The sequence below is a fragment of the Lynx canadensis genome, chromosome C1 (assembly GCF_007474595.2).
Source record: "Lynx canadensis isolate LIC74 chromosome C1, mLynCan4.pri.v2, whole genome shotgun sequence".
In the NCBI taxonomy this organism is placed as follows: Eukaryota; Metazoa; Chordata; class Mammalia; order Carnivora; family Felidae; genus Lynx; species Lynx canadensis.
Genome location: NC_044310.1, coordinates 9,112,937 through 9,123,862, shown reverse-complemented (window position 1 = coordinate 9,123,862; position 10,926 = coordinate 9,112,937). Strand labels below are relative to the sequence as shown.

Below are 10,926 nucleotides of genomic sequence, written 5' to 3'. Positions count from 1 at the left end.
CAAAGTGGGATCATGTTGCTGATACAAATTTGTGTCCCAACACTTTAAAGGTGTTACCGCCATAACTGTGGGAAAACAGGCTTCTCTTCCCAGAGAGCTTGAAAAAAAAAGTATAAAATTCCCAATTATGTCCTGCTTATTAGACTAAATTTTTTTTAACGTTTATTTATTTTTGAGACAGAGAGAGACAGAGCATGAACAGGGAAGGGTCAGAGAGAGAGGGAGACAGAATCTGAAGCAGGCTCCAGGCTCCGAGCAGTCAGCACAGAGCCCCACGCGGGGCTCAAACTCACGAACCGTGAGATCATGGCCTGTGCTGAAGTCAGACGCTTAACCGACTGAGCCACCCAGGCGCCCCTAGACTAAATTTTAAACGAGGGAGTATATTGCCGATATTGTATATCTGACTGGGGAGTGGGCGGATGGTTGCTGTTTTCCTTCGTAACTGCCCACGCGACTGTTCCACGTAACTACGAACGCTTCAACAAGCGCCTGACTGGGCTACAGATTCACCGAAGCTCAGAAGATCTGATTATCCCGTCTGTGTTTCAGCAACACCACTCAAAACCGCACAATCTGGACCAGCTGCTCCTCTTACGTGGGCCTCAGTTTCCTCATCTGTTAAATGGGAATGACAACCGTACCCCATCAGCTGGTGGCTTGTGATGGCGAAGCGAGGTAATCCACATGAAGCATGGGGACCTGGGGTCTGGTAAGTGCTCGGGGAAAAGTAAAATAATAACGATAATTATTAAGTTTCTGACATTTAAGAGACATAATCTTTACGTTATGAATATATGCACTTCCGTTTGTCTATTTCTCTAGTCTTTCTTTAGGTTTATTTTTTAATTCATTTTGAGAGAGAGAGAGAGGGGGGGGGCAGAGAGCGAGGGAGAGAGAATCCCAAGCAGGCTCCACCACACCAGTGCAGAGCCCGATGCGGGCCTCAAAACCAAGAACCACGAATGAGATCATGACTTGAACCAAAGTCAAGAGTCAGACGCTTAACCGCCTGAGCCACCCAGGCGCCCCTCTCTACTCGTTTTTATAAACTGGTAAGAGCAAACTCCAAAACGACCCTGAAATCATTGCCCCAACAAGGGCTTTTCAACAGTGGAAGCAGAGCTGCTAGAACGGAGCCCTGTGTCCCCGTCCTCTGAGAGACAGCAAGCCAGACGTGGCAGGAGGCAGGTGCCTGGGGCATCTGGGACGTCCATGCAAAGCCAAGGGGTCTGTCTCCTGAAGGCAGGGACCGGGCTGGCTTTGTCATCAATTAATTAAAGACAGCTCTCATAACAAATGGCAGAGGGGCACCTGGGTGGCTCAGCCGGCTAAGCATCCAACTCTTGGTTTCAGCTCAGCTCAAGATCTCACAGTTTATGAGTTTGAGCCCTGTGTCAGGCTCTGTGCTCTGTCTCTGCCTCTGTCTCCACCCCTTCTCCCCTCTCTTTCTCAAAATGAATAAACATTTTTTATGACCTGAGCCGAAGCTGGACACTGAGGCCTCTGGGCCACCCAGGTGTCCCTGGTTCTTACATTAAAGAGTAATCAGGGGCGCCGGGGTGGCTCAGTTGGTTCAGTGTCTGACTTGGGCTCAGGTCATGATCTCCCGGGTGGTGAGTTTGAGCCCCAAGTCGGGGTCTGTACTGACAGCTCAGAGCCTAGAGTCTGCTTGGGATTCTATGTCTCCCTCTCTCTCTCTGCCCCTCCCCTACTCACACTCTGTCCCTCAAGAATAAGTAAAAACGTTTAAAAGTAATCAGAACAAAGAATGATACTTCACGACCTGCGAATTATGCGAAACTCAAATTGCAGCGTCCATAAATAAAGTTTTATTGGCACACAGCCACGATCATCAGAGAGGGCACATCTATAGCTCTTGACATATTATCTATTCACGTTGCCTATTTACATATTGCTCATTTACATCTTGTCCACTTACATGTCTATTACTAAAACAGCAGAGTCAAGTTGTTGCAACAGAGACCCGTATGGTCCACAGAGCCCTCCTTCTACGGAAAAGGTTTGCTGACTCCTGGCCCGGGGTAAGGATTGAGCACTCCTATGGCACCAGCTCTGGGCACACTCTAGTGCCAGGGAAGGCTTTTTGTACCCTACTGCTCAGGGATCCCCCCTCCCCCCACCCCCTCCAGGCCCTCTTGACCTCCCCCCTGGCGAGTGCCCCTCTCGCTCAGACTCTCAGATTCTTCCCCCACTCCACCCCGCCCCAGTGAGTTCCTTGAGGACATGTAGCCAGAAGAAAGGAAAAGAACACCCACCGAGCATCTTTTCCCGTCAGATGCCAAGCCCTTCCAAGACATCATCTCTGTAGGTGGTAGAATTTCCACTTTAGGGATGAGAACACAAAGGCTCAGAAAGGCAAATCGCTTGCCCAAACTCACACAGCGACGAAGTGGCAGAGCTTGGATCCCAAGCCGGCGTGCCAGCCCCACAGCCATCCTCACACCTTACACTCCACGCCCTGAGTTAGGATTGTGTGACCGGCCTGGAGGCAGGTGACAACCACTGGGTGCCCTCCTGGCTTCGGCCCAAGATGTCTCAGGTTTCACTCCCACCCCACCCCACCCCGTCTGTGTTCCTGCCACGTTCCCGGCCCTTGGCTGCGGCCTGCTTCTCCACCCAGTCCCGGCAGCCAGAATAAACACGGCCTGCCCCAGCGTCCACTCGCATGGAGCCCACAGAACCCACCAGGAAAGCCTGCCTGGGCGAGCAGACCCCGGCCCTGGGAAGGAGGAGTTCCATGGAAAATACGAACCTGTGGGGGATGGGTTTTCACGGATGAAAGAAACCATTGGGTTTTTGGTTTTGATTTATATATATATATATATATGTACCCAGTCCCATTGGCTAGACCTCACCAAGAAGAAAATGGGCCCTCCTGGTAAATGTTCGGTGTTAGAAGTGGGCGGGGGTTGGGGGGGGGGTATTAGTTTTTTAACGTCTCCAGCCTTTGCAGACCAAGTGTCCCCCTCCCCACAGGGAGTTTACTGAAGGCTGTTTTCTCCTGTTTCCTTTGGCTGGACAAGTACCCCTGGTCCGCACCCCCTCACACGGCTCACGTCCTCCCACGTGGCCGTCTCCACAAAGATGCCCCCCCCACAAAATTTAGCCCCTCTTACACTGCTTGGGACACTGGTTTCCACTAGACCACAAGGTTCTCCAAATCCAACCCCCTCATTCAACACTGCCAGCTTGTTCTGCTCAGGGCAAAGTCGCCAATGGTCAGATAAAGCTGTGTGTGTGTGTGTGTGTGTGTGTGTGTGTGTGTGTGCGCGCGCGTGTGTGTGTCGAGTTATCGCTGTTAAAATCCCACTCAAAAGGAGTGTCCCTTGGAGGAGGAAGGGACCTCCCGGGAGGCCCCCGAGCTGGGCGTTCCCAGGAGAGAGCTTGCTGGTGTCACTACTTGCCCGTCTCTCCCCTGCCCATCCCACACGGCCTCCCCCCTGCTGTCTCCGCACCTGCTCCTGGTTCCTGTGGGCTGTTCTGGACCCAGAAGCCGGGGCTTCTCCCCTCTGCTCCTGTCACACCGGCTTGAGGGACACCACCTCGCACTTCTCAAACTTCAATGTTCACAAAAAGCACCTGGGGACCACTCTAAATAAAACGCAGAATCTGATTCAGGAGGTCCAGGGTGAGGCCTGGGACTCTGCATTTCTCACACGTCCGGGTGATGCTGACGCTGCTGGTCCAAGACCACACTGCGCGTGGAGACCCCAGGGGAGCTAACCCCAGCCACCCACCCCCTCTCCCCACCCTCCCCTCTGGCGGCTCCAGCCCACCAAGCACCCTCCTGCCTGGGTACTTCCTGTTCCTCCCCTGCAGTTCCGTGGTCTCACACCCCACTCCACTCAGGTCTCTGCCTCAGTGTCGCCTCAGCAGGGCCTTCCCTGGCCAGCCCCCATGAACAACTGCTCAACCTACCACCGTCACTCGGACCCCTGCCCACTCTCACCTCTCCGTCCCCTACCCTGTGTATATTCTTCCTGGCACACTTCACCTCCTAGCAATGCCAGAATGCCCACCCCGTGGGGGCAGGGACCTTCACGTCCTTACTGCTGTCTCTCCAACATCTAGAACCGGGCCTGGCACACAGTAACTGCTCAATAAATAGCTGGTGAGTGAGTGAATGAATGAATGAATGAATGGAGAGACATTTGAAATATTTCACTAACTTTCCTCCCGAGGCTTCGTGTCAGTGACTCGGTTTCTTTACTGGGGGAGAGAAGGTACAACTTCGCTTAGAAATCACACAAGTTAAAAAATGACCATTTTCAGGGCACCTGGGTGGCTCAGTCGGTTGAGCGACCGAATTCCCCTCAGGTCATGATCTCACGACCCCACATCGGGCTCTCTGCTGTCACACAGAGCTCGCTTCGGATCTTCTGTCTCCACCTCTCTCTGTCCCTCCCCTGCTCACTCTCTCTCCCTCTCTCAAAAATAAATCAACATTTCTTTTTTTTTTTAAGTACCAGTTTCAAGATGGTGATAACAGAACACTGACCTCACTGGGGGCCCAGTGCCACTGCATGGGTCACATACCCACCAAGGCAGTCCAGCCTCTACCCCTGAGAAGCTCCCAGTCTGGTGTGAGAGTCCTGGTGTGTGGAACCAGATACAGTGTAGGAGGGAGGGAAACACAGGGGTCAAGCCTTGGCTTAAGGCAAGGACACTGGGGACTCAGGGGGCAGCTAGGAAGAGTTTCCTGGAAAAAAAAAAAAATAGCACATGAGTTAAAGGAAACATTGCCAGATAAATAGGTAAGTTACTTGGCCAGAGAGAAAAGGTCTTGGAGAAAGAGTGTTGGCAGCTATGGGGATGGAAGGTAACAGGGTCAAATGAGGGAGTGCCCAGCCTGGCGAGATGTTTCAGAAGCCCTGCTCTGGAACCCCACAAAATGTTTCTCTGCATGTGGCCGGGCTGACTCCTTAGCAAGATTAAAAGGCCCTGACAAGCAGGGACCGTGCCATGAAAACAAGAGCTGGCACTCACTGAGCTCCTGGTAGGGGATTTTAGGAGGATCTAATTCTATCCTCATTATTACCCACCCTTGACAAATGAGGAAGCTCGAGATGGGGGCGCTGGAGGAGCTGGGACTTGAACCCAAGCTGCTCCTCTCTGACGCACCCCCCTCCTGCCTCCGGTCCCATCAGCGGCAGCCCAGGTAGGGGACTCCGTGACGGTTGGCTGGCTGGTGGATGGACTGAATAGGTGAGTGAAAGCACTTCCGTCCCTCTGGCTTCCGTTTTCTCCCCTCATTAGGTATCTCGAGCTGACAAGAAGGATCAACCCAGAACAGCCCATGAGGGAGGGCTTCACACCATGATGCAGCCTAAGTGCCGAGGAGGGAAGGGCTTGCACGGCGGTGTAAGAGGTGGGGAGACCTTCATGCAGGGGCTGTAAGTACCAAAGGGGCCACGGAGCGACAGCCCTGGAAGGTTCTCAACCATTGGGTGCCCAACAATCTCCTGCCTGGCCTGCATGCACACTCGTGGGCCCTGACCCTACTAGTCTAGGCTGGAAGCCCAGGAATCTGTATTTTGACCAGCACCCCAGGGAGTCCTACACGTTCTGAGAGACATCCCTGGATAAAGTAGACAGAACTTAGAGCATTTGACCAGGGTTCAAGTCCCATCTCCATCTCCTAGCTGTGTGATCTTGGGTGACTTTCTTAACTTCTCTGAGTCTCATAAATAAAAGGCAAGGCTTGATGCCCGTTTATTTTTCCAGTTTCTCAGTTGAGGTGGTGCTAAGGAAAGTGCCATGAACATTCATGTGCTTGGCACTGGGGATGCCAATAAGTAAAAAATAGGGGACTCAGTGGGCAGTGATGGGGGGAGATGGTTACAGCCTCGTGGCCTATCCAGGGCCAGCAAGTTCCCCTGCTGATCTCAGGGGAGGCTCTCCTGGGGGCCCACCTCTAACCCTGACACGGGCTGGCTCTGGACTGAGGCGGGTCCCAAACTGCCCTGCTGGGTCTCTGTACCTCCTGTGCCTGCCCTGTGCCAGGAGAGCTGAGTCATGGAAAAAGTTAGTTCTCCAGGCTACAGCTCACCCCCCACTCCATCCAACCCACAAAGGCTCCTTTCACGTTTTTCTTTTTTTTTTTTTTGGTGGGTGGTGGAGGGGAGGCACTGTGGGGCCCTCTCCCTGGGCTGGGATGTGAAATTTCAAACTTCGCCCTGAAGTTAAATTCCTCACCCCCTGCCCCCAAGGAAACTAAGGGAGGAGGGGTACCAAGAGCAAAGGACAAGGGATGGGGGCGACAGGAAGGGGTCCTGCCCATGCATTTCTCACCAAAGCCAAGCCACAGGGACCCTCTGGGCCCACCTGCTGGACTGGACACCCCCCAGCCCAGTGCCCCTTCAGCCTCATCCTTCTCAGGACCCGGGGGGGGATGCTCTACAGAGGAGGTGACAACACCTCTATGGGGGAGCTGATGACAGAAGAAACCTGAGGCCCACGGGGATGCCAGGCCCACAAAATCCACATCCTGAAAGGTGAAACAAGCAGAAAAAAGCTGTCTGCTTCCCGGCCATAAGCCAACCCCCAGCACCTTTTAGGATCGCCTGACTTGTTCCTTTTCATTCTGATTTCACCCCAAAGCTGACGGCTGGGAAAGAAAAGGGCACCATCCCATGTGGCCTTCGTGAGTCACTTGGATTTGCTGTGCCTGTTTCCTCCCGCGTCAAATGGGTGTGAGGACACCCACCTCTGCGGACCGGCTCCTTTCTTAAATGAGAGTATGTGTTGAGGGACCTGATACCCGGAAGGTCAACGTGAGTCCTCAACCTCCTGTCTGCCCACTGCCTGCCTTCCATCCCAAGGACACACCCAGGGGAAATGTAGGCAGAACCCAGTGGTCCCCCAGCTGGCCTGGCGTCGGAAGGGGGCAGGTCACATGTGGGGGACCAGGGGATACAGGTGAACATGCCACGGTGTTTATGAATTGCTTAACATCTCTGTGCCTCAGTTTCCTCCTCCATAAAGCAGCAGGCATGTGGGGAGGTGGGGCTATGATCTTCGCAGGCCCTTTTAGGCTCGGGGTGTTGCCACTACGTAGGAGAAAGGTCTGGAAGAAAAAGGATAGCTGGGGAGTGAGCAGAAACATGGGAGGCCTTGGCTGGGACAGCTTGGAGGTGCAGTGTCGCAGACAGGCCACTAGGCGGTTCCGAGGATAAGGGATGATAACAGGCGGAGTCCGGGGAGGGGGGTGGGGTTCCAGCTCCAGACTTTCCCAGGGGCTGATTGATTAACAGGCCCGCGGACACCAGGCGTGGCGGCGGCTGGAAAGGGCCGGTCTCTTCTCAGGTTGGGATTTCTTTTCCATTTTTACAGACCTCCAAGGTGGGAGGTGTCAGGCACTTCGACAGAGTCCTATCTTTAGCCCCAGTCTGGGAGTGGGAATGAGGGCGACGGCCCGCTCCTTCAGTCACACTTGTGGAGGGTCGAATGGAGACAGGAGGGAACGTCATCCTCCACCTCTGTCGCCCGCTTGTGCCCGAGTCGGGTGGGGTGGGAGGAGAAATCAGGTCCATGCTGGAATCCCTCCCTCCTGCAGTTTCTGGCCGGGTAACCAGAAAAACGGAGCTACTAATACCCCCGTTGCAAGGTCAATGGGAGGATTAAATGTCAGAATATAAACCCTCAGTGTAGGAGAATTTCTCCTCCAACCCCACTCATCCAAACCTTTCCTGTTCTTCCAGTGGCTGTCCAGATGAGTTTCCCAACTCCCCTGGAAAGAGGACCCTCACCTGCAGAACCTCTCCCCAGGACTAGAGGGTCTTTGTGGAATCCCCAGCCGCCACCTCCCCGAGTCAGCTTTTCTGAAAGCAGTTCTCTCACCGGATTCGCAGCAGAATTACCAGGTGGAACACAGGGATTCCAGTGCACCCAGCCCTGCTGAATCAGAACGTCTGGGGGTGAGGCCCAGCTTCCTCGCCTGAACAAGCCTGGCGCTGGGGAACCACTGTCCCAGATTACAGGGTACTTGCCCGGCTCATCCCCTCCCCTGCTGGCCTGGGACGGTCAGGGGCAGTGGGAGGCAAGTCCCATCAGCACTTTTAACTGGGGCTGCCTTTTCGTGACTCACCTCCCAGACTTCCCGCAGCAGACATCTCTAAATAGCAGGCTCCCACCCTCCGGCAGAGGAGGTATTCTCCCTGCGGGGGGGGAGGGCAGGAGGTGACAAGGTGGGTGCCAGGCTAGGGCAGCCCAAGGAGACCCATAGACAGAAGACGCTGCCTGCACAGCGCAGGGGGCACCGGTGTAGGACGTCTTGTTTGCAGGCTTTTGTTATTAAAGAAATTGCTGTCACTCAAGGTAATTCTACCCCAGATGAGCAATAAATATGCTCCCAGCTAATCTTACGGGGATTTTATTGGCACCTTGGGGGCAGAGGTTCCTTTACCCTGCTCACCTCCCCCCCCACCCCCCTCCCTACGCCTCTCAAAACAAAACCCTGCTCCCCAGCTGTTTCCCCCCAGCAACAAGAAGGACTCGGGCCGACTAAGAAAGTGTACGCTAAGTGAAGACAGAAGGCGTCTGGGCAAAGGGCGGGAGTGGTTTCCTGGTCCTACCTGGAGGCAGGGGGTGACCAAAGAGCCTGAAATAACCCCTGGTCGACCTGGTTGGATCAAAGCGTGCGCGAGCTCCCCCGGGCCTGCCCCGCGCGCAGGACCCGGCACCTGGCCCGCGGGCGCCCCAGCTCGGGGAGCCCGCGTCCCCGACCGGGAGGAATGTCTCGAGGAGGGAGCCGGTTCGCAGGAGTCGGTTCCAGCGTGTTCGAGTTACTGCCGCGAGCCCTCAGGGACACCGCCGGCAAGTCCCGGCTTGCAGAGAGGGGAGCCTGCCCGGGAGAGCGCGAGTCGGCGCGAGCCCGGGTGCGCGCCCGCGCGCGCGCCCCGCACGGCGCGGGGGGAGGGGAGCCCGCGGCAGCCACTCAGAGGAACGGTAGTGGAGCCTCCGCACAACTTTAACTGTCAATCAGACTTAATGGGGTATTAAAAAATGGGGGGGAAAAAAGGGCAGCCCTCTCGCTCCGCGCCGCTGCTGCCCCGGGAGCGAATGAATAAGGCGGCGCTGACGGGGGCGTCCGATCCACACGCGCTCCGCACCCGGGCCCTCTCCAAGTTGGAAAGGACAAAAAGAAGGCAATAAATGCTAACAGGGGAGAGAAAGGGAGCCGGATCGAGCGGCAACTCCCGGCCTCTGCTGGGAGAGGGAGGGAGAGAGCCGGAGAGATCGAGCGCGCGCCAGGGCGAGCCATGCACGTAAAGAAACTGACACCGGGACCCCCCACTTCTCCTGCACGTTGCTGGCAATCAGATCGCGTTTAAGCAATTTCCTGAGCCCAAGAATAGCAATGAGTCGGGAGACTTTCGCGGGCTGAAATTGGGAGCTGCAAGCACTCCCCCCCCACCACTTTTTTTTTTTTTTTTTCCTGGAGAAGGGGTGGGGGGGGCGCTACAATTTGGAAACGGCCTTCTTCTTCTTCTTTTTTTTTTTTTTTTTTTTTTTTTTTTTTTTTTAAATCTTGCACTTTGAAACCGCGGGACTGTAGCAGGGTGCGTGCGTGTGGTTGGTGCCTTTTTTTTTTCCCCCTTGCCTAAACTCCTCTGTCAGCCTGTAAACATTACCTGAGAATTCCCCAGCCTAAACGGCTGCTGGGGCAAGAAACTTCTTGTTAGAACTTTCCACCTCCGGCTTCCCCTCCAGCCCTCTTACCGTCCCAACCTTCTCAGACGGTTTTTCTCCTCCCGAGGAGGATTTATCTTTTTTTTTTTTTCCTCTCTCTCTTTCTCTCTCTCTTTTCCTTTTTTTTTTTTTTTTTTTTCTTTTTTTTCTCACCCGGTGCTTTGCTTTTGGGAAGAGGTGATTTCAACAGTGGCCAGGTGGGACGCCTCTCTCCCCCTTTCATTCGGTTTATTTATTATTGTTTGGGGTGTTTTCTTTTTTTAATTCCTGTTTTGCTCGGTCCGGGGAGTTTCGCCCCCCCTGCCTGTCTCCGCGGCGCGGAGGATGGTGTGGAAATGGCTGGGCGCGTTGGTGGTGTTCCCTCTGCAGATGATCTATCTGGTGGCCAAAGCAGCCGTCGGACTGGTGCTGCCCGCCAAGCTTCGGGACCTGTCGCGGGAGAACGTCCTCATCACCGGCGGCGGGAGAGGCATCGGACGCCAGCTCGCTCGCGAGTTCGCAGAACGCGGCGCCAGAAAGGTACCGGGGCACGGCGACTCCAGGGGGTGGGGGCCGAAGGTGCGGGGGACGCCCACCTGCTGCCGCAGCCGGAACCCGCGCCCAGAGGAGTCGCCGGCCACCCTACTTCTCGGCGCCACCCGCGAGCGCTGAGCTAGCCAGTTTCACCTTGTAAATTTTCCCGGGCACCAGACTGTCTTTTCTGGCAGGTCCGGAGCTGGTCCGCTCCTTTGGGATCGGCGGCCGGTTGGCCGTTCGCCGCCACCCCGAAACTTAGGAGACCCACCCATTTCCCACATTCCTCCCTCCCGAAGGAAGGTGTTGTGTTTTCCCCCCTCGCCTTCCCCTCGATGCCGCCACCCTGGTGAGTGCAGGGTGTGTGCGCTCCTGGGTAGAGCTGGGAGCCGCCTGCTAGCTGGCTTCGTATTTTCCTTGGCAACCCGCTTCCCAGCCCCAACCTGGGCGGCTGCAGCTCTGGAGGCACGAAGAGAGGGGATACTTGGTTTGGGTTTGAAAGGGGGGTGGGGAGCGGTCTTGGATGTCTAGCCAGGCCTGACATGCACTCCCACGCCCAGGTATTTGGAAATCTAGAAAGAGGGGGACAAGGGTAATGGCAGCTGATAAAGCGCCCTTGTTCTCACCTTCAACCGTGCCCCCTCCCCCCCCAGATGCAGCCCCAGAGGGGATCCCTCCCCAGTAAATGGGGAGGTGGCA

The 10,926-nt window shown here is 55.4% G+C and overlaps 1 protein-coding gene and 1 long non-coding RNA gene across 5 annotated transcripts in view; one reads left to right on the top strand and one right to left on the bottom strand.

The window, feature by feature from the left end:
• Positions 1 to 317: 317 nt before the first annotated feature.
• On the bottom strand, positions 318 to 8,697 carry LOC115521002. 2 transcript variants are annotated; one of them, XR_003970919.1, is made up of 4 exons: positions 8,598 to 8,697; positions 4,523 to 4,723; positions 2,280 to 3,615; positions 318 to 709 (listed from the first exon to the last, which is right to left on the bottom strand). It is a non-coding gene; the product is annotated as an uncharacterized LOC115521002 (long non-coding RNA). The 2 variants fall into 2 exon arrangements; XR_003970917.1 differs by lacking the exon at positions 8,598 to 8,697 and having other exon boundaries at positions 4,523 to 7,195.
• DHRS3 (dehydrogenase/reductase 3) overlaps positions 7,272 to 10,926 on the top strand; it is a 42,296-nt gene continuing 38,641 nt past the window's right edge. The window contains exons 1-3 of one of the 3 annotated variants that reach the window (XM_030325873.1): positions 7,272 to 7,329; positions 7,725 to 7,940; positions 10,084 to 10,233. In XM_030325873.1, the coding sequence (XP_030181733.1) occupies positions 10,084 to 10,233 (150 nt within the window). In that variant the 5' untranslated portion in view covers positions 7,272 to 7,329; positions 7,725 to 7,940. Of the gene's footprint in view, positions 7,330 to 7,724; positions 7,941 to 9,590; positions 10,234 to 10,926 lie in introns of those variants that run through there. The other 2 variants (XM_030325874.1, XM_030325872.1) reach the window with 2 other exon arrangements.